Source organism: Nansenia antarctica (genome assembly GCF_963989245.1).
Source record: "Nansenia antarctica genome assembly, chromosome: 6".
Lineage (NCBI taxonomy): Eukaryota > Metazoa > Chordata > Actinopteri > Argentiniformes > Microstomatidae > Nansenia > Nansenia antarctica.
In genome coordinates this window covers 48,996,975-49,020,424 of record NC_137676.1, presented here as the reverse complement: position 1 = coordinate 49,020,424, position 23,450 = coordinate 48,996,975, and the positions used below count along the sequence as shown (strand labels likewise).

Sequence of the window (23,450 nt, the reverse complement as noted above, 5' to 3'; positions counted from 1 at the left end):
CCTGAGGCAGTGTGTGTTGTACAGCTCTTCCAGAGAGGGGAGGGGGGCGCCGAAGTGACACATTTCAACAGATGATCATGAAACTCAGAAATACTGGGGAGCTTAGTGGTGTAGCACACTAATCCACATACCGTATAATCGCAAGGTTCCTGGATCAATTCCAACCCTTGACATATCATGCATGTGACAGGTTGCATCCTGACAGGTAGTATCACTGCCTGGTACGGGAACTGCACTGCCCAAAACTGAAAAGCGCTGCAAAGGGTAATGCGGACAGCCGTGAAGATCAGCGGTCGTGAGCTTCCCTCCATCCAGGACACCTACAATGACTGGTGTGTCAGAAAGGCCCTCAGGATTATCAAGGACCCCAGCCACCCCAATCAGAAACTGTTTGAGCTATTGCCATCGATGTCAAACAGCCATTTCCCTCCAAGCAATCAGGCTCCTAGGGAAATGTACCAAACCATGTAGGCCTACATACAATCCAAATAATATATATTATATGACTACCTGCACACGCCCTGATTACTTGAACACGACCTGACTACTACTTGATTACCTGTACTATATCACATCTGTATTATATTGCATATGATATTGCCAATGTTGAAGAAACTAAGCCTATGAGTTGTACTTGTTACCTGTACATTGGACGTAATAAAAGCAATTCTGATTCTGATGTCATCCCTCCTCTCTGTAGTAGATGCCCATATGAAAAAACCTGCTTCCCTTGTACCTACCAATCTGTGACTTCTACAACATCCAAATGTAAAAAGGAGTATGTCTAGTCACAAATGGGGCTACCTTGAGGTCTGAGTTTCAAATGTGTAGCTCTCTGACCTCATGTCAACAAGTAATCAAGAGCATGTCAGGATTTCACAACAATTTATTTCTAAGCTGTTGAATACACATTGAAGTTTGAATTTAATTTTGTGCACGAGTTGTGTTTTGGAGAGTTGTACACCTGCAAAATTGAAAGTTAAAGTTGTTATAGCTGGCCAAAGTTAGCCATCACCTGCGGCCGTCCAGAAGGTGTGGTGTTTCCGACCTCAAGTGCCGGTTTCACAGACAAGGCTTAAGGCTGGACTAAATCAGGCACAGTATGAGCATCCAGGCATGGCTATGATTATTCAGAATCTACGTGCATACTGTTTGTAGAGTTATACAGTACAGTATGATATCTACTACTAGCCAGAGTAATGCAATCACATCATGTTCTTTAGTATATATTCTATATTTTGGGTTCAGCAGCATCAACGGAAGATAAGCTCAAGAAACCAACAACAGATCAACATAATTGTAATAAAGTTTATTTCAATTTTGACTTTTTCAGACCAAAAAAAGAAAGGTAAACCTAAGTCCCTGTTCCTAAGCCCAACAAAGAATGATTAACGCCATTCAGTTGTCAACATATCTTTTGCTTTACAGAGCCATGTGTTTCCACATCCAATAATGGGTTCAGGTGGAGACTGCATTCATAACCATCGAGATATTTTGTGAGGGGTTTGTGTGGGCATGCCAAGAATGTTGTATAACCCTGAATGACATGTTACACTACTTAGACAATTAATAAGTGAAGAAAAGATTATATTGTAAGTGAGATGTGAGTTGGATGTATACATATGTTTACCATATCAATAATTCATAGGCCTCGTTCAATGCCAAATTGATGGTGAGGACTTGAAGTCCAATGGTAAGGATCCTGTTTTCTTACACACATCTTACAAAAACGTTTTAAGACTGTATGAGAAGATAGGTCTTCTAAGAAAAATAATCCATTGAATTTATAAAATTAGATAAATTCTGATTGCAAGAACATAGTGTCCTCACTATTTAGACATTGTGAGGAATTACATCCATTCATACACTTATACAATACAATAAAGATATCAAGACAACTTATCAAGTCGCCTAGAGGCATTCACATTCCAATAGGCCACAAGAATACCGTAAGCAGGATAGCAATTAGTCAGTCATTTGGTCAGCTGTCTCACCCAAACCCCAAATTATGGACACATTATTTGATGTCAGCATTTTAATGGTTCCAAAAATAGTCTCTCAAACTGGGATCTTATTTTTTTTACAATAGAAAGTATCAGGTATTAAACAGCTATGGAAATCTGATGTAAACACTGACTGATAGATGGAATTCATTTAGAACTGTGGCAGTGGTAGTACCAGTGAACTGAATTATGGCTATTTAATGCAGAACAAAAACTGTTTCCAACACTCAACATGAATCCCCCCTATCATTGGGCATAACAATGACATAAGTTATCAAGACTTGACATGTGTTATATCAGCAGTCATGAATCTGACTGCCCACAGGCACACCACAAACTGTCAGGTGTGTGAATTGGCTAGAGGTATACCTGGTCATTTATCTGACCAAGGAAACACTTAATTGTGGTGACATAACTGACTATTCCACGCTTTTAACAGTGTTACAGTTTTGTAGACTTTATGACTTGAGGGTTAAAATTAAGTGTTCTCTGTTGCATTTCCCAATAGACATACATCTATTTCCAAGTCATGACTTCATTGTCAAAACAGGTTTTCCTCCACACAATTAACATTGGCACAATGCAGTGCAGTCATACCCTCCTTTGTTGTGCTGTCATAATCATTTTATTCATGGTGACTTTCATTACAGTTCACAGAAAACCATAAATCGAGTAGAAGGATTGAAGACTGGTGATAACGTCTTCCATTGAGTCTACTCAGCAAATGCCCTTGCACTCAGTATCCTCTCTTGGAGCGGAACTGTGAAACTATTCTGGGGAGAAGCCTGTCAAGGACAGTGAAATTGAAAGGGATGTGAGGTGACATGACAGTTAGAATTTAGGAGCAGCAGTATCCCAGTCTGACATCAGTTACATTTGGAGGTATTCACAAAGGCTGGGCCACGACGCGTCTCAGAGGGGAAGGATGGAAGTTTTATCGACGTCTGTTCTTTGGGTTGTCAGATGTCTGTCAGAATTCATGGAGACAAAGGCGGGGAAGGAAGGCTCTATTCTGCTGCTTCGGTTTCCTCCGTCGGCTGTCCTGTAGCGGTCTCAACAGTCTTTGAAGCCTTTGATATAGAAATGGGAAATTAGTTGGAGTGACTCAGGCAAATTTCTTACCAATTTTCAATGGCGTGTTCAATCACAGTGTATCCTACCTTCTTCTTCTTTTTCTTCTGCGTCTTACGGCTTGCTGAACTTTCAAGCAAAGCCTACAAAATAGATTTTTAGAGAACAATTACATGAATCAGTTCACCTCAGTAGATCACTTACATCAGACCAACAGTGCATAAAGTCTTTAAAACTGGCAAGTCAGCAAATAATACGCTACACTGATCCGATTAAACTCATCCCTCTCTTCAGGGTATAACAGCAATCCATCAGAGGTATTTTACCTTGAGCTCTGCGTCCTCAACTTCATGCTCAGACTTGTACAGTTCAGGCTCAAACAGTCCGGTTGTGATTCGCAGGGGTCCATTGGCCATGAGTAGCACGGTGAACTTGAACTGTGCCACAAACTCCCCTGTACACAGAGGGAGAAAAGAGGTCATTACATTTAAATGGTAAAATAAATGGACTGCACTTATATAGCGCCTTTATCCAAAGCGCTTTACAATGGCCTCTCATTCACCCACCAATGGCGGCAAGCTACCATGCAAGGCGCCGGCCCGCTCACTGGGAGCAATTTGGGGTTCAGTGTCTTGCCCAAGGACACTTCGACATGTGGCCAGCCAGGGCTCGAACCGCTGATCTGCCAACCTTGCGATCATTAGACGGCGGCTCTACCTCCTGCGCCACAGCCGCCCACATTTAAAGTGATGTTAATCGGAGTAGGTCACATTGATTAATACTGACAAAATGCCATGCTTCTTTGCACTCACCTTCCTTCTCGTGCAGCACGTTGAAGGGTTGCAGCAGCTCATGTTTGGCGCATTCTACAACGCCCAGTCTGGCTTTGCCCTCATCCTCAAACGCCCTGACACACAGAAAGAATATCAAAAGAGGGCCAATGAAAATAGCACAGAGATGTAACAGAAAGACAGAAAAACATTGATATAAAAAGGGAATTTAATCTGAGGAGACAAAAAACGTAATCCAAACCCCAACCGTTGTCAGTTGAGGGTATGTATGAGAGTGGATATAGTCTGCTGTCAGACTGAATAGTAAATAATGCGCTTTACTCAATCGAATTTCCTTAATCAATATGGCACAAATAATACAGGTTTAGGATTTCAGCTGTTACGAACCAAGTATGCTGTGCCTGATCTGCATATTTACCTGAGAGTGAAGGGCATGGCATCAAAGCGCCTCTCCACCTCACTGAAGAACATCCGAGAAGTCTTCATCTTCAGCCCGTACTGCTTACTGGGGTCCCGCTTGTAAATGGTGGTCCTCTGTCCTGAGTCTTTGGCCTGGTGAAAGAGTAGAAGACAACTTAGAGCAAGTTAGTGTTTGAGTCTAATATCATCATATAATATCATTGCAGTGTTGAAGAAAATGGATGTTTCCCCCTCACCTTGCCCTCTCCAGTGCTGATCAGCACATCCACTGCGTACACTTCGTGTACCTCAAACTCAGCCTTCTCATGGTCCTTCCTAAACAGACACAGGGGCATTAACTCATTGACTGCCAAAGACGCCAATTGGCGTCTTATAGAATAGTAACGTTGACTGCCAAAGACGCCAATTGGCGTCTTATAGAATTTTTTTTTTTTTTCGCGGGGATCGCGTTATTGACATGTTCTACACCTAGCGAGTGAATTTCAGACTTGGGTGTAATGTATTTCGGTCCCAGATGGGGGCAGTAGTTCGATAAAAGCCTGGAGAAGGAAGTGGCTTGCTGTGGGTTGTAGTAATGGCGAAACGGATCAGGGTATGTGCCAAACGCGGCGCGGAGCATTGCGGCGCGGAGCATTGCGGAGCATCGCGGAGCAGCGCGGCCATCGCGCGACTCTTCAAACAGTTCAGAGTCGGATGATACAGAAAAAGTGCAGAAAAATAAAATAAAAAGTTCTGCAGAAAAAGCTCGTTTTCTCTGTTTATTGGTCAAAATCAGGTGTTTTTGCTGAAACCACCCTATGTTCTACGGCCGATTTCTAAACACTCAAAGAGGCTAGAAACAAACTTTCTTTTTCTGATGAAAGAAGAGAGTCTAAAGTTTTGGTAGATATGTTCAATGTTTATGTAGTCCGAAAATTCAATATTTGGTGGGTCTTCAAAGTTCAGCGAAAATGCCCCAAAAGTCTGGCAGTGTGGAGCTCTCCGCTCTGAACATGGCTGGCAGTCAAAGAGTTAATAACAATGAGACGTGGATCTAAGCAGCAGTCGTTTATATTGAAAATGCTTCACTCCCACTCACCTCTGCTGGTCTGTGGGATTCTGTATGATAGTTTTCTCTCCGTCAATAACATGCTGCTTCAACTGATGGGAGAGCATGCCTGAGGACAGTGAAGGGAAGACACACACTATTGAAACTGAAAAGGGTACATGTGCCCAATGTCTTAGTACTGTTTGAATTCTTTCAGTCAAAATCACATTATAAACCAAAAACTGACAAGAGGAATTATGTTGGAAAAAAGGTTCGCCGGCCCACTCATTGGGCGCAATTTGGGGTTCAGTGTCTTGCCTAAGGACACCTCGACACATGGCCCGCCGGGGAACCGCTGTAACCGCTGACCTTGCGATCATTAGACACTGGCTCTACCTCCTGAGCCACACCCGCCCAAATGACCAGACACCACTCACCCTCTATGGCTGTGCATTTGAACGACTTGGCAATCTTGTTCCAAGCATCTGTGACCTGTGAGTTCTGAACGAGAGACACATTCCACATAGCAATCAGATTTTCATTCCACTACAACAGTGTCCACATCATAACAAATGAATTAGGATCCCCTAAGGGTATTGAGTCTCTGTTCACACTATAAAGCAGTAGTTACCTGGTTACCGGGTTTGACCAGCCTCAGGGCAGCCTCAGCACACAGGTGTGCAGCTTTCAGCACATCAGCCTTCTTGCCTGTCAACGGGGCATCCTGAGGAAAAAGAGAGAAAACTGAAGTTAAGGAGGATATAGAGAAGACTTTTACACTTCACAAATCATCTCAAAAATGTCCCTGGTGCTGTCACTGCAGCCAATATTGGTGTACCTTGGTCACTCCAACAACAAAGCTGTGAGCCACGTTTGAGATGAAGCCATCTACGTGAACCCCCAGATCACTGCACAAGCAAAGAGAACAGGCATGCGTGAGGCATAGGCATAGTAAAAGGAACATTCAGGTTGGACCATGCACATCCATGTACATGGCAAAAAGGCAGTCCAGACAGTGGCACATGGAACTGCCATACAGAAGATTAATTGTGGAGCCTACATTTTGATGAGGTCCCCATCCTTTATTGCGATGTCAGGGTCACTCTTCAGCGGAGAGAAGTGGCACACACAGTTGTTGACGGAGACACTAGTTGGAAATGCAATGCCTTGGGAAGATACAAAAAACAGCCACTTAACTAAACATCTTGAAGTCAAAAGCTTGAAAAAGTATTGAATAACATTCTAGGCAAATACTATTAACATTACTATTATAACATTTATGCAAAAACTCACAAGCTCCATTCCCTCAACATCCCAAACATGCGAGTTTGTGAGTTTTAATGTGAGCATAAATGTTATGAATGAATGAATGAATGGTCTTTATTGTCATTGATATAGTACAGGTACCAAACAACGAAATTTGGGAGGGGGGGAGTGTGTTCTGATGTCTGACTCACTTCAGTGACCAGGTCCACTGTGAGGGACCGGCCAATGGTTAGGAGTCGGGTTAGTTTAGCATGTCGTACACTGAGAGAGGACCAGGGGAATGGGTCAAATCCCAAATCAAAACATGCGTAATACTTGACATGCGTTAATACTTTCCCTTCTGTATTCACCCAATCAAAAAGATCGGGCCATACCTTTCTTCATGTCTTTCTCCTTCTTGAAGACCTTTCCAGTTTCGGTCATGATGAAGGCATCTCCCTTCACACACAGGCTGATCACAGACACTCCGGCTGTAGCTGCTTCCACCACCATCTTCAGGGCCTCTGAACAGGAACAGGTCAAATCAAATCCATGTTTTAGTCATCTTTAATGTATCAAACAACAGATGACTGCAGGGGGTTTATCAGAACAACATGATTTGCATACATGCAATTGAACACGGAATGTATAACAGGTTTATTTACTTAATACAGAGTGAATCTGGTGAGGATTGTTGAGTAGTCTCGGGGGTGCGGCGCATTATCTCAGCAATGACAGGTGCTGCCTATCCTTGTTGTGCCTCCAGTTGGCAGTCAGCGAACACTGACTTGCGAGTTATGACTTGCCATTCCTTGCTACGAGTAACGTAACTACATACACTGTATGAAGATGTATGATTGACAAGCCCTAGACAAAAAGAAGAACGGTGCAACCTGTTCGCTTTGCTTGCACGTCGTTGACAGCTGTGCAAAGTAGCTATAGTTAGACCATTGTTGGCATGACCAAATTGGTGGCATGACCAGTTAGCTGGCAACCGGACGATGACAGCCTAGCATGCACAACTAAGATCGCAACAAGGTCGATCTGTGAAACGTGGGCATAGTAGCTTCTGGTCAATGGGAAACCTTCAATGATCACATCGCTAGCTTAAAATAGCTAGCAAGCTCGCTAGCTTGCTTTCTGCCTGACATTGCATTTCTAGCGGTTACATAATGTGTAAGCTAGCGATTGTAGCAACCGTGCACATAACCGGTATCTAACTTGACCATTTACAACATGTGTCGCGGTCAGTTCACATACAAGACACACGCTGGCTACGCAAACTCGCTTGTACCAGTGCGTGTTTAGCTCGATGTGGCACATGGCTGCGATTGTGACTAGCTAGCTAACACGTTAGCTTAGCGGATTCTGTCTGTCGCGTTTTCACTCTTGTCTTCTAATCCGTAAAATAAAAAATAAAAAAATAACTCACGATTGGCAATTTCAGCCCCCATTTTGTACTTGGTGACCACCAAGTCGTCGGCGATGGTTTGGTCTTGTGGGTCGTCATCTCCAGACATCTTCGCGGTGGTTCTTTTTCTCTCTGAAAGTTACTCTTTCTCCCGGGTGTCAGTAGCTCCGACCACGCTGCCTCTGCTGCTCCGCGGCTCTGTACGTCCAGAGGCCCGATCCGCCCCCAGGCCCCTCCTACTATCTAGCTGCGCCGAGCGCCAGATTGACTTAGCGCGTCACTCTCCAAATTGATTGATACTCCAGAGAGAAAGCCATTCACTACTTTTATTACTCAGGGTCAAATCCCTACTCCAGACACATGTACATCTTCCATTGACATTAATAGATGTATATTATACAAGGATTAGTTTAGGATTCAGGTTCATGTGTTTGTTCATTCACCGTTTAACAATGACCTCCTTCATTCAAAACAGAGAACAGAGAGAACAGAGAGAACAAACCTCCTTGGAGGTAATTAACTACAATTCATTATCATCCCACCTGATAACAAGAATATATTTTTTGATAATAGTTTGCTTTGGGTAGATATAATACATTAACATGATGGATTTATCATCTTTTTTCAATGTCCTTCATGCAAAAATAACCACAATATATAGAGTTATAACATTCCCAGTCCCGAAGAAAAGCACGGTGAGCTGCCTAAACGACTACCGCCCGGTGGCACTCACACCAATCATCATGAAGTGCTTCGAGAAACTAGTCCGGGCCCACATAGTCACACGCCTCCCGCCCAACCTGGATCCATACCAGTTCGCCTACAGAGCCCACAGGTCCACAGAGGACGCCATCGCGACGACTCTCCACTCCACTCTATCCCACCTGGAGAGGGGAAACAGCTACGCGAGACTGCTCTTTGTGGACTTCAGCTCTGCCTTCAACACCATCCTTCCAGACAGGCTAGTGACCAAACTACTAGACCTGGGACTATCACACTCTATATGTGCATGGATCAAGGACTTCCTGTCTGACCGCCCCCAGAGGGTGCGGGTGGGCTCCCACACCTCCACAGCCCTCAGACTCAGCACTGGGTCCCCCCAGGGCTGCGTGCTAAGCCCCATCCTCTACAACCTCTACACCTACGACTTCACCCCCGTCCACCCCAGCAACTCCATCGTAAAGTTTGCAGACGACACCACCGTGGTGGGCTGCATCTCTGGGGGGGACGAGGCGGCGTACAGGGATGAGGTGGAGCAGCTGGGCAAGCTGTGCAAGGTTAACAACCTGCTGCTGAACCAGTCAAAGTCCCAGGAAATCATCGTGGACTTCAGGAGGAAAACATCTGAGGTCCAGCCCCTGCTCGTCGATGGAGGGAGCGTGGAGAGAGTCTCAACCCTCCGATTCCTGGGGGTGCACATACAGGATGACCTGTCCTGGAAGACCAACACAGCAGCCATCATCAAGAAGGCACAACAGCGGCTCTACTTCCTGAGAGTCCTCAGGAAAAACCACATCGGACAGGAGATGCTTGTGACCTTCTACCGCTGCGCAGTGGAGAGCATCCTCACCTACTGCATCTGCGTGTGGTTCTCCAGCTGCACAGCCGCAGAGAGGAATGCGCTACAGAGAGTCGTGAGATCGGCCCAGAAGATCACCGGCGCCCCCCTCCCCTCTCTGGAAGAGACCCATCCCACCCTGGGAACGAACACTTTGCTCGGCTGCCCTCGGACAGGTGGTTCAGGACCATGTTCGCAAGGACAAACAGACTGAAGCTCAGCTTCTACCCCAGGGCCATTCAGGCCCTGAACACAGCAAAGACCTAGGTTCTAGGCCCTGGACAATCTAGACAATTTGATGGCAGCTACTAGATTGAAATCAAGTGCAATACTGAAACACAACTGTGAACATTTCAAACCTGCAAACTGCGACACTTTAAATGAATGTGCAATAACACTATGTGCAATATGACAACCCTCGAATAGGTATAGCATAGCATAGAGTACAGCACAGTGTTTTATTTGTATAGTATAGTATAGTGGATAGTGTACATAGCCTTTATTTATGTAAACCAGCTCTTTTCCCTTCTTGTTTTTAGTTTTTTTTCCTAGCACCAGGGGAGCCCCCCCTCCCAAATTTCGTTGTTTGGTACCTGTACTATATCAATGACAAATAAAGACCATTCATTCATTCATTCATTCATTCATAGAGCCATGAGAGGCCTATGAATGTGCCTCCTTGCTTGCGGATATCACATCCGTACTGTAAGAAAGAATACATTAAATGCAAATCTGTGTATATGTTTATTCCATGACCGCAATTCACATTATATTACAAGAAATGGCAAAAATTACAAAATTACAATTAAACAAACGTCTGTTTTCTGGCTAGATATCCATACAGTTAAACACTGCACTTCATCACTTCATAGGAAACTGAAGATATACAGTAAAACACATGACACAATTGTTTATTACATTTCTGAGAAGTCTCACTGTAAACGGAGATAGAAGCATCGATGCAACATTGGCATTGGTTCATGATGCTGGGATTGTTCAAAACCAGTTGAGAATGGTGCCTACTACAATAGTATACAAGCTACATAGATGGTTAATGTGGCTGTGTCTCAGTTAGGGGATCGACGATCGATAATTGATCGATAAGGATCTTGGTCGATCACAAAATAAAACATTTGGTCGATCACAAAAAAAAAAGTTTTTTTTTTTTTTTTTTGGGGTGATCGACCAAATGTTTTATTTTGTGATCGACCAAGATCCTTATCGATCAATTATCGATCGTCGATGCCCACCCCTAGTCTCAGTCCACATCATTATGTGCGCACAGCATCTGGCTTGAGGAACAGTCGGCTGTGCCAATAGTCTGGATTATCAAATGATGTGTTGCTGCTCGGCTCCCCAACTCCAGAACACACTTTTATGTATCCCCCCAACCCAACACACCTGCTGCTCGTCTCAGCCGAAGCCCTCCCCTTCCCTGGGATATTCTGATACTCTGCCTCGTCCCCTCCAAAGCCATCCATCTCCTCATACTCCTCTGCCTGGCCCTCCCCAGCTGTGGAGACATCTGGCCTCGGCCCGGCTGCTCTGCAGCACAGGCTCTCTCTCAGTCGGGGCTGCTCATTAGTATATTGGTAAACTTCTTCCTCTTTCCCTTCCTCTTCTGCCTCTACCCCCTGACTCCCTCTCCCTGTCTCTCCTTCCCCCGTCTCTATTGTACTCAGTTCAGCTGCTCTGCTTTCACGCTTTTCCCAGATGGGTCTCTCTCTTTCTCCAGAGTCTGCATGTGTGCTCCGGATGTCCATGTATTCATACTCCACTGCCCGCTGCTCCAGCCTCCCCTGGGCAGATCCTCCATTGTCAACACCGGTCCCACTGTCAGGCTGCTCAGCCGACTGCTGGTCTCCTGTGGTGCCTCCTCCTGCTGCCACAGGACTGCCAGAGCCCTCTGCTGGCCCGTGACTTCCACTCAGAGCGGTAGCAGTACTTGAGGGTGGTGCCTGAGAGTCCCTGTGCACTCTGTCTCCCTCTATTGTTGAGGGCGGTGTTTTGTATGTTGGAGAGGGCAAAGGGGAGGCTTTCCCCCACAGTACTGTTGAGGGACCCTCTACCTGTACAGAACTGCCTCTAGGAGAGTGGGGCAGTGGGGAGCACTGTTTGGTCATAAGCTCATACTCCTGGATGTGATCACTGACTGATGCCAGTGGGGACAATGTCTGTGTGTTCCTGGAGCTCCTAGAACCCCTTCCACCTGTCCGAGAGTTTCTGGAGGCTGGGTGAGACAAGAGAGAATCTGCGAAAAAGACATGAAAAGAGGAATTAAAAATAGAATCCAGGATAGGAGATTCTGATAGGAAGGAACTGATGATCAAATGAAACACAGTTGAAGCTGTGAAGCTAGATGAACTCAGTAACACTTCACATCAAGTAATACTGTTTTACACTAACATGTGCTGTTAACTCGCTAAACTCAACATTCAACTCCATTATGCATTATGTCATAGTAGTGTGACCCTAAACTCTCATCCCCTTTGGCTGTGTCCACATGAATCCATCAGACAGTCCTCTCACCTCTCTCTGGAGTGCCACATGATCCAGGCAGCACGTATCCATCATGATCCTCCTCTCCCAGCTCTAGCCCATTGGAAGGTGTCTCCGAAGCTGCAGAAAGGCTCCTCTGCAGGGAGGCAGACGTGTGGGTACTGCCACGGTTCATGCTAGCCCTGGGCCTGCGCAGGCTGCCACTCAGTGACACCCCCTCTGTCGGCGCAGTGTCCTGCCCACTCCCCCTGCCCTCTGAGCCCTCAGAGATCGTCCTTACTGAGTTCAGACGAGACCGCTGGGACCAAAACTGCAAAAGTTTACGTAAAGGTTATGTAAAGTACTTTGAGTTCGGGAGAAGTTCCAACATAAGAGCAAATCATTGAAATGACTGTATCAAATGGAAAACAGTGGGATATAATTGAAACATGAATCTAATTTCCCTATCATTTTGCATTTGCAAGTTCCTTTTCAATGTTTAGTGATAATACTGATTGAAGCCAAGTGCAGTCATAATTCTGATGAAGGTGGGGCTTTAGAGTGGCACGGATGAATACAGTATCTGCCTCCTTTATCAGTGGTGCAGTGGCAACATTGAACATCTGTCTAAAAATGTAGATATCCTTGTTCTGTAGAAGGGATGTTTCATGTTTGAGTGCTCAGGCATTTCACCTGCCGGGGATTCTCTCCTGTGCTGGGGGTCATGGGTAGGTATTCCACTGGTCCTGCCTGAGAGGTGCCACTCTGAGAACAGACATAGGATAGGTGTGAATTTTCAGAGCCCAATCTCTTCAGTCCTTGTAACAAGACGTATCCAAAATGAGTTTTACCCTATAGGAGCTAATCCGCAGACGAGACAGACTTCTGGATGGTGACAGGTGAAGAGGAGGTGTGGCCAAACCATCCTCCAATCCCTCCTCATCCTGATCGTCCAGCTCTACGTCCAAGCGGCCCAACTCTGATTCACGTTGGTGGGACTCCTCTGTCCCCGCCTCTCCTCGCTCGGTCTATGTGTAATGCATCAATGATATAAGCCTTTTAGTTATTAGACCGCTACAGTTCAACGGTTATATGGTGCTGTATTTTGCTTCCTTACCTTAATGACAAGGTAGCGGGGCGGGTCTCTTGCCATGCGAATAAAGTCTGTGGCCAGTTCTTTGAAGGTAGGCCGAATATTTTCATCAATCATCCAACCTGCCAAAGGGGGGGGGGGGGGGAAGTATTGACCAAAGGTTGCAGAGCGGTGTGCCAACTGATACTGATATTACACAAGTAATAAAAGTGAGTGTCAGAGGCAACACTGCAATATAATGTCTTACTCACACTTGACCATGACCATATAGACGTCTATAGTACAGATGTGGGGCTGGGACAGACGCTCGCCCTTCTCCAGCAGACTGGGCACATCCTGGGGTTGCATAGACGTATAGGGCTCCGCCCCATATGACATCATCTCCCACACTGTCACTCCTGCACAGGAGAGAGGTCATGCATGACACACCAATTTGAGACTAACACACATACACACACCAACTCACATACGATAAAACCAACTTACCATAACTCCACACATCACTTTGATGAGTGTATCTTCGAAAGAGGATACTTTCCAGTGCCATCCATTTGATGGGAGTCTGGAAGTAACATAAAACACAGGTTTGTTTTGTTTCTATAAGATTTAGAGGAAATAACAATGAGTGAAATACCTTGTTAAATACCTTGGTTTTGCTTGATAAATGAATCAAGATGAATCAAATGAGTCTTAATACCTTGACGTCACTGTAGACATATTTCTTGTCGTCAGGATAGAGCAGGTCTGCCACACCGTAGTCAGAGATCTGGACGATGTAATCACTCTTCAGCAGCACATTGCGAGCAGCCAGATTCCTGTGGACCATGCAGTGTTCCTCGAGGTAATACATGCCCTGCAGCAAACACACATACAGTATGTAACCCACACACAAACAGTCCTGAAAGTGACTGTAGAATAAAGACTACTAGGCTAAATATAGGGGATATAATAGATATGTCATATGAAAAGAAGGGACATCATGGATATGTCGAACAGGATCACATTTTATATTATATTTGTTTACGTAAATCATACAGCAGTACGGTATGTGCACACACTCATTTACCACGGCATTCACTTATGCCTATGTTCTCCCATGCAAACAGACAGTGGTCAGATCCGATTTTTTAGCTCACCTTGGCAATCTGCACACACCAGTTGAGCAGGCGCTGAGGGTCCAGGCTGGCCTTGTGCTGTCTGATGTGCTCAAGCATGGACCCCTGGGAACTGAGCTGAGTGACCAGCTGCAGACTGACACCCGGACAGATACCTAAGAGCCTAACGATATAAGGGTGGTCCAGACTGCCCATGGACAGCATGTGCTGCACGGCAGGCAGACAGACAGACGGACGGACAGACAGACACGCACGCACGCACGCGCACACACACACACACACACACACACACACACACACACACACACACACATAGACCGTGAGTATGAATTTCTGCACCACATCATGGGTATTGCTCTATGGATTATATTTAAGCAATATCACACGAGAGGGAGTGCTGTTATACTGAATATCAGCACGGAAGATAATCACAGCCGTGCTGATATTCAGTATAACAGCACTCCCTCTTGTGTGATATTGCTTTTATACAACAGTACTACAAGCTGTTTATATTTGTTTGTTTATTTAATCATTTATTTGGCTCTGCCAACACAAATAGTTCAGCAACTGAACTTGCTCTTGAACTTGAATTGGACTGTTACCAGGCAACCTGAACACAAACATGTTCCTGCACAGCTTGCTGCTTTGTCTAAGCCTACACACGTTACCGCAGGCCAGCTACTTTGTATCATGTACATTTATCTGTACGTTTCCATTTATTGTGCAACCAGTGAAATAAGAGTCTGTTGACAGTCGCTTTGGTGGCATGTGTGATTCCGACGAGTTAACATCAGACCATGAGTTGCTTCACCGTTAACGACCGTTAATGTAGCCTAACCTAATGAACTGTAATTTAATAGAACACCTGTGTGGCGGAGTGATACATTAGTTAGGAATTAAAAGTCCCAGTGCTGTTATACTCTATATCAGTGCTCATGGAATACCTCTTTTCCAATCAAATGACTTGGTCGAAACTAACTGTTGTAAAAATACATATATTGGATTCCATTCAGAGGTTAGTAACTGAGTGTCAAATCTCTGTCTGATTCTCACATCAGTAATCTCAGAGAAGGTCTGTCTCCCTGTGCGGTCCTGGATGGTCTTGATGGCCACAGGGATCTTCACTGAGTCTCCCTCTGGGATCCATAGGCCCTGAAAGAGACGGGAGGTTGAAGTTCCATTCAGAAGTTAGTTGGCCACTAACATGTATTCATGGGGATCGAACCAGATACCGATGACTGAGTTTAAGTAAGGACTGTAATATCACTGCAGGGAAACAGGTATTATCAAGGGTCTAGTGACGACGACCTGATGACTACACAAAGGGAAATGCCGATAATGGAATAACCACTGTGGTGAAGGTGCCCCACCTTGTGCACAGTGCCAAAGACTCCAGAGCCCAGGGCTTTGACCTTCCTCAGCTCTGGGGCCCTCAGGATGCGGGAGTGAACCTTAGCTCCCTTCTCCCCTGGTCCCAGTGGCTCGAAACTCTGACAACACACAGACACAAGACGACGCATATTTAAACGTACACGGTAGGTTTGGATAGGTCTTCCTTAGACCCCTTGATTTTGTGTGTCCAGTGTTTCCCTCAACCCGTGCAGATATGGACTTTGACTCTGAGTGAAGATGTGAGTTGTAATTCGAGAAGCACAGTTGTTTCTTCTCTCAGGGACGCACCTCCCCACTCTCCAGGTACCTCCTCATGGCTCTCTTGCGGCGGATGGCCAGGCCGCGGTGGTACAGCATACCCAGGACAAACACAGCGAGGCAGATGATCAGGGCAGCCGGCACCCCCAATGCTATCCCTGTGATCTGGTGGCTACATGGAGAGAGATTCGTTTTTGAGTCTCTGTGTTTGAGTGGGGACGAGGTTAATGCGTGAAAAGGAGTCAGACGTAATTTGACCGTTTTTCCAGTGTGTTTTCAGCTATCCACCAGCAGGGGGAGGCACTCACTTGGTTGCTGCTCTTGCGGTTTCTAAACAGTCGCTCAGGCCTGGGCCTGAGCACCTGCAACAAGAGAAGAGGCACAGTCTCACTCCCTAGCAAATACCATCAACCTGGCACAGACAAATACAGTGGTGTATGATATACTTCGTGCACTGAGTAACCGTGCCAGTGCACACACAGTCACAGGCACAGGCACAGGCACAGGCACAGGCACAGGCACACACGCACACACACACACACACACACACACACACACACACACACACACGTACACACACACACACACACACACACACGCACACACACACACACACACACACACACACACACACACGTACACACACACACACACACACACACACACACACACACACACACACACACACACACACACACACACACACCCCAGTGTGCAGTTGATGTGGCATGGTTCACAGTGACCCTCCCAGTTGGGGTATTTGAAGATGAGGCCCCTCTCGCCATTCACTCCACTGGGGCACGAGGACACACAGTGGGGACCATCCTTCAAGCTAGTGCATTCCATACACTCATCAGCTCCCTGGCAGACAGAGAGACAGAGAGAGAGACAGAGAGAGAGAGAGAGAGAGAGAGAGAGAGAGAGAGAGAGAGAGAGAGAGAGAGAGGGAAAGAGAGAGAGAGAGAGAGAAAGAGAGAGAGAGGAAGAGGATCATATTATTGTCTCTCAAAAGTTTGGCTTTCTGACAAAATCTGACATTGATGTGTTGTAGTATGTTATGGCTATTGATATAGCTTAGAAATTACATGAAAAGGCACAAGGAACTAGTCCAGCTTGTTTATCAAGGCTTGACATTTGTTCCAAGAAATAACTGTATATGTCATCATAGAGGGCATGTGGAAAGGTGTGTGTCGGTTACAAATGAATCATCACCTTTTAAAGAGTTGACACACAAAGTTACATAGGATTACGCCGATCCTGATAAGCCATTGTCAAACAAATAAGGCATATGGGGACAACTTCACACAAAAGTAGGATTAGGCTTAAACAATAGAAGTGTTACAGAATATTAGGTTTACATATATATTAGGAGACTAAAAAGTGTGTTTTTGCAAGAGTGTTTATAAATGAGTCATGCACCAAAAACTCTCAGGAATGAGAGGATGAAAAGCCAAGAGCCGTTCCAAGTGGAACAGCCTTAGATCTCAGCCACAATCGTTACTTCTTTCTTGTGTAAACTTGAACTCTGAATGAATAGAGAGATAGAGAGAGTAAAAAAGTACCGGTCCAGTGCAGCTATCTCTCCCCTCCTGTGGTTGACACTCTGGGTGACAGGATATACACTCAGCGTTTGGCCCTGCAAACTCCCTGAGCTCCCTGGGGAAGGGACCGACAAGAGAGATTTACAGAGGTTACATTTCCAGTCAGTGATAATCCACGCACGCACGCACGCACGCACGCACGCACGCACACACGCACGCGCGCACGCACGCACGCATGCACACACACAGACACACACACACACACACACACACACACACACACACTGACCCTGTGTAGAAGTTGCAGTTGGCCACACAGGTGCCGTCTCGGCTGTGGTTTCTACAGGAGAGACATTGGGCGGGTCCTGGGCCCCAGCAGCCTGAGTTTGAACACAGCAGGTCACACACATGGCCCTCCTCCACTGGAAACAACAACAACAACAACAACAACAACAGCTATATCATTTATACATTCCAATCATGTAAAGTTCTAAGCCTATTAACAGCTAATTATCTGCTGTTTACACCCCTCACACCTGTTGGTCCCCTTGCCCAGCTCACCACACTCCCCGAGGGGCCTGTTGTGCTTGATGTCATTGAGGCGTGCGTTGCTGCCTCTGAACAGGGAGGACCAGTTGACGGTGTGGTGGTAGCACAGGTTGGCGTTCTGACTGAGGTAGACGCTGCCATCGCTGATCTCTCTGAGAGAACGCAGCCCCAGAGAGGTGATGGAGGGAACCCTCATAACCATCAGAGAGAAACGCCTGGAGAGATCCGAGGAGAAGGGGGGGGGGGGGCTTAACAAGTGCAGAACAGAAAGCATGTCTAATATCTTCAAATACCTTTGAAAAGTATCGTCAACCACAACACCCTGGTTGTACTTGTGGCAGATATAGATGGTCTAATTCTACTCATAGTTTATGAGCAACATACAGACGGACATGTTGTTTCTAGTGAGGTTGTAAGGCCATGCTTTAGTTTGGGGACAGGGGAACAGAGTGACAGGATCACACACAGGTCATACCTCTTCACACTGGAGAAGGACATCGGGAGAGGGAGGGCAGGAGGGTGAGACACAAAGAGAGAGATTTGAGAGATTACACACACCAGTGACATGCATGCACAGAGGGCTTGACGTGAGCTGTTTACACAAAAAGCGGCTTTGGGTATTAAGCAAACATCGGAAAAGGTGGACAGACTGTGTGAACTCAATGACAGGTCTGGTTATATAACAAGCAACATATAATAGAATATACAGAATTAAGGACTAAGAAACATACACACACATACATACGCACATACTCACGCACGAACACACACACACACACATACACACACACACACACTCACACACACACACACACACACACACACACACACACACACACACACACACACACAACAGCCTTACTTATAAAGGGATCTGCCCTGTATGGTGGTTAGATTGGAGAATACTGACAGATCCGACAGCTCTTTCGGCCAGGACTGGATGTTTAGGATATCTGGTGATCAAACGCAGAATGTCAATATATAGTTTATATATGCAAATATATGCACATACACACCATACACACATGCATACCTGTAATCTCTCTGACAGTGCGGAAGACCTCCAGCTTTTTGGGGTCCAGAGGTGGGATATTCTTAAAGTCATCACTAAAAGATAGACAGAGCAATGTCACATACTGATGATGACTTACACTCCGTAAGTCTGCTTGTGTTCTGACTGTACCCTGTGTGTGAGATGCACTCACTTACCCAAGGATCCCTGTGACCAGGAAATGCAAGCTGCCCTGGATCTTGGTACAGTTGATGAAGCTGTCAATGTTGCTGGAGTCTACTGTCTGTCTGTGCTCAGCCCCGGTGCCCTCACAGGCTACAGTGGAAAACACATAGTTAGGTTATTTTGTGAAGCACTGAAGAGGTATAGCACTGTTCTTTATTCATGTGCAAACAACAGAATAGACTGCATTCAATTCATGCACAAATCTATCTGCTGTAAATCAACAAGCAATGGTAACTAGCCATTGAAAAGTGTATTTGAGCAGGTTGTGCAATGGACTCTGTTGACATTACCTTTGGGGCACAGTCCTCCACAGAGCTCACACTGCCTCTGTCCACTCCTCTCCACCTCCGTCTTGTCTGGAGGACAACCACTCACACAGGAACTGCCGTCCACCACAAAGTGAGCTGGGTGACGTAGGGGGAAGGAAGGGGGAGAGACAGAAGCACCAATGGAGTTACATTGTTATTAACTTGTTATTGTTGTTATTACAGTGTTATTACCTTGTTATTGTTATTACAGTGTTATTACAAGTACTGTAGACAGAGCAGAAACAGGGGGACATGCAGTGTCAGTACAGAAACACACACACACACACACACACACACACACACACACACATACCCGCATGCACGCACGCACACAGACAGACAGACAGGCAGACAGACAGACAGACAGACAGACAGGCAGGCAGGCAGGCAGACAGACAGGCAGGCAGGCAGGCAGACAGACAGACAGGCAGACAGGCAGACAGACAAGACAAGACAGACAGAGGTCACTCACTGGGGCAGTGGGACACACAGATGGAGCCGTACTGGTACTTGGCATTGGGGTTGGTCTCCATCTGAAATGTCTGTTTGTTGTAGATCAGTGTCTGGGGACACTGTGGTACACAGGATCCGGAGCTGTTGAAATGACGGCACGCCTGGGCAGGTACACACAGGCATGCACCCATGGACAGACAGACAGACAGACAGACAGACAAACACACACACACACACACACACACACACAGTGTGGTGGTTTAATGACACTGTCTTCTATCAGCCTTCAATATAACAGATGAGCATATTCCTATGGAGAGAGTGGCAGGGCACTCACAAAGCAGTATGTGTCCTTAGGGCCACTGCAACCCCCGGCACACTCTATGTGACAGCAGTCCCTGGGGCTGGTCCCAAAACAGCGGCCATTACACTGAGGTGCGCACACTGTCTTAGTCACTGAGACACACAGGGGAGAGAGAGGGAGGTCAGAGAGAGGTAAGCACACACAGCCAACATGTCTGCAGTGGTAAAAAAATATATAATGGTGGAGTAGAGAGATGGGTGGGGGGAGAGAGAGAGAAGGAGAGAGAGAGAGGGAGCAGGGGGAGGGGATAGAGAGAGAGAAATCACTCACAGATCTGGCATTGGTCTTCATTAGGTCCCCAACAGTGCTCATTACAAGAAGGGTGGCATGGCCCTGAGAGAGAGAATGTTATTATGAGTTACTGCATATAAAGCCATTGGACATGATCCAGGAAGAGAGTTCCTGTTCCCGCTACAGACTCTCTTATTCTATACTGCTGGATGCTAACCTCTCACTCCATTAGACTGGATGTCAATAAGGGCACTACTGTCTCTTACAACATCGTGCCAGTTCACCCAGGGTCCATAAGTCAGGAACCTATTGTTGATGATCTGCACTCCCCCCTCCAAAATTTCTGTGGGAAATGAAAAGAGAGAGAAAGAGATAAGCAGGAATTTCACACCAAAACAGTTGTACTTTTCTCAGATTAAACAACTGCTCAGACACGCTCGCACATGTTGAGAAAACCAGCTCCTCCACTGGAGGCTGGGAAGTTTGTGTAAGACACATTTACAGTACATAAACACAAAGATACACATCTAACCGAAGGTGAAAGCCCTCTTGTTGGGAATACTGAAAGCTCTGCTTTTATAGTAAAGCCATTAGTCAGAATTGAACCCTCAATCCCCCTCCACTCCCCCTCTGAAAGGTACAGTACACACCTGTCTGCACCTACTGAGGGTGTGGTGTCAGCCACAAGAGATCCCTGTGGCCTCCCACACACTCCACACAAAATGCTGTGTTCACCGGTACATGACAGTGCAGGGGATGGCTGATGTAAGACAAACTGTATTTTAACGGTTTGTCATAAGCATAAATTGTCACACTCCTATGCATGTGCTTTCTCAGTAACCCTCTTCCCTGATTCCTCTACTGTATGTCTAATACCTCATTCCTCTGTCCTTATTCATCCCCTTCCCGCATCCCTTTTAACATCCATCCTCACCATCACTTGATGTCAACATCTCTTGCATCTACCATCAGGAGATCTACCATCTTCTCTTACATGAACACCCTGGACCCCTAAACCATTTGTCCTCCATCTTTGGACTATACGGTATATCCTCCTCACTGCACTTTCATTTCTTCTCCTCACTCCTCTCTTCTCCATTTACTCCCCTCTATCCTACCATCTCCCATCCTCACCCGTCAGGTGTGTGAGGCCCAGGTGCTGCAGGCCGTTGGAGCCCTCCTTGGGGTAGTTGAGGAACACAGTGAGGGCGAAGCCTCGGTCGTACAGGGTGTTCCCTCGGATGACACGGAGCTGCTCCAGGGGCAGCAGGCGAAAGTGGTTCATGGCGATGAGGATGTAACCTGTCACCTCTCTGATAGTCTGGAGGGGGAAAGTTAACGTCACAGTAAAGGTTAGACTCAGCCAAATTACCAGATGACCGTAGATTACCTGTAGGGGGTATCATGGTCAGGAATAGTTATGACTAGATAATGACTGTGTTAGTAATAAGTAGACTTACTGGAGGAGCTGAATGCGCTTTTCTTTTTGCACACTGTACATATATTGTACATATTGTATTGATAACTATTTCCCTTGCTCTGTATACTGCATATATCTTACTGTATATATCTCGCCCTTGTCTGTACATATCACACTGTACATATCTGTCCACATTTGTATGGCTTCTGCACTATGCACTGGCTAGATGCCGAATGCGTTTGGTTGTCTTTGTACTTGCACTCTGCCAATGACAATTAAATTAAATCTGAATCTGAGAGTGAATCTGAATCCGCAACACATCTCAACGAATACAATGGGCACAAGAACGGTAGAGGAAATGGAGTTGGTATGTACTGTACTGTAAGAAAAGCATTTACATGAAATGCTGTCATACCCCGAGGAAGGAGAAGTCCCAGTCACTCTCAATCTGAATGATCTCCAGGTTTCCCATGATGATCTCACAGCCTGTGTAGCGCTCCTTTGTCAGGTTGTACTGATTCTCCTGAGAGCCTGTGGAGCTCAGGCCATTCTGGGTACCAGGACACACCACTGACACACACACACGAAAGACAGGAACATTGCACTTGGTTTACCGCCAGTATAGTTTATACAGTTTACCAGAGTTGTTCAGAGCTTCAACAGAGTAACCCAGATATTTGGACTAATGATGTGTCTAATGGTATGAGTGTGTGATACTACAGTATATCTGATGGTGTGTTTGGTGTTGTTTGATGTTGTATCTGTTGATCTGTGTGTTGTTGTGTTGGATGTTCTGTCTGTTGCTATGTCTACTGCTGTGTTTGATGCAGTGCAGGGCAGGGCAGACCATAACCCTTCTGCAGACCCTCTGCATGTTGTGGAGCAGGCCTGAGGCTGATAGAGTGGAGGATGGGGGAACAGGGCCTTCCCAGACAAAGTCCAGCATTGTGATAGAGCCATAAATGTGGACAGTGTGTTCCAGTGAGAGTAAGGAGTGATGCAGTGACAGTGCTTCTGTGTGTGTGTGTGTGTGTGTGTGTGTGTGTGTGTGTGTGTGTGTGTGTGAGTGTGAGTGTGTGGCCCACAATGCTGAGATCATAGCAAGGGACAATAGGCCATGTGTGAGAACTACTCTGGTCAAGGAAGGCAGGAAGGAGACATGCACACCATCTCTTATTGACCATTTTTTGACAGTTAGACTCCTCTAATTATGCATTCACATTATGCATTTGCATACATACACAGCACATAGCTGTTCACTTGAGTAGTTGCTTTCACAAGGACAATACCAAAACCCTCTTCCTTAATAAATTAGTCATTGCACATTGTCCCAATTATTCCAGTAACTCACAAATGGGAACACCTAATCACTTCATCTAAACTTCACTTACTCCTCTTATCAGTTTCTTGTGAATATTATCAGTGCCGGTCTCAATACTATGGAGTGTTTCATGTTGACATAGATGACTTTTAAAAAGTTGAGAG

General features: G+C 45.9%; 2 protein-coding genes across 2 annotated transcripts; both read right to left on the bottom strand.

Annotated features, from left to right (window-relative positions):
- Positions 1-1,303: 1,303 nt before the first annotated feature.
- pa2g4b (proliferation-associated 2G4, b) lies at positions 1,304-8,154 on the bottom strand. The gene is made up of 13 exons (XM_080535112.1): positions 7,990-8,154; positions 6,953-7,081; positions 6,373-6,478; positions 6,151-6,220; positions 5,944-6,036; positions 5,750-5,813; positions 5,364-5,442; positions 4,522-4,600; positions 4,284-4,417; positions 3,887-3,981; positions 3,401-3,528; positions 3,164-3,217; positions 1,304-3,073 (listed from the first exon to the last, which is right to left on the bottom strand). Exons 1-13 carry the CDS (start codon positions 8,075-8,077, stop codon positions 3,011-3,013), a joined length of 1,182 nt encoding a protein of 393 aa, XP_080391238.1. The 5' UTR covers positions 8,078-8,154; the 3' UTR covers positions 1,304-3,010.
- Positions 8,155-10,736: 2,582 nt separating this feature from the next.
- Positions 10,737-22,911, bottom strand: erbb3b (erb-b2 receptor tyrosine kinase 3b; the record flags this gene model as incomplete). The annotated part of the gene is made up of 28 exons (XM_080534596.1): positions 10,737-11,777; positions 12,056-12,335; positions 12,698-12,769; positions 12,856-13,032; positions 13,122-13,219; positions 13,349-13,495; positions 13,584-13,659; positions 13,795-13,950; positions 14,234-14,419; positions 15,266-15,364; positions 15,583-15,702; positions 15,893-16,034; positions 16,171-16,224; positions 16,569-16,723; positions 17,425-17,518; positions 17,693-17,825; positions 17,965-18,167; positions 18,815-18,905; positions 18,986-19,059; positions 19,162-19,279; positions 19,480-19,593; positions 19,970-20,111; positions 20,288-20,406; positions 20,585-20,647; positions 20,763-20,888; positions 21,680-21,866; positions 22,381-22,569; positions 22,831-22,911. The coding sequence occupies 28 exons, from the start codon at positions 22,909-22,911 to the stop codon at positions 10,798-10,800; spliced, it is 4,476 nt and encodes a 1,491-aa protein (XP_080390722.1). The 3' UTR covers positions 10,737-10,797.
- Between the last annotated feature and the right edge of the window lie 539 nt (positions 22,912-23,450).

Coding starts and splice junctions, on each gene's coding strand:
- pa2g4b (XM_080535112.1), bottom strand. CDS start 8,077: ATGTCTGGAGATGACGACCCACAAGACCAAACCATCGCCGACGACTTG. Junction 5,814..5,943: donor TGGTCAAACCCGGTAACCAG/GTAACTACTGCT, acceptor TCTCTCGTTCAG/AACTCACAGGTCACAGATGC. Junction 3,529..3,886: donor CGTGCTGCACGAGAAGGAAG/GTGAGTGCAAAG, acceptor CTCTGTGTACAG/GGGAGTTTGTGGCACAGTTC.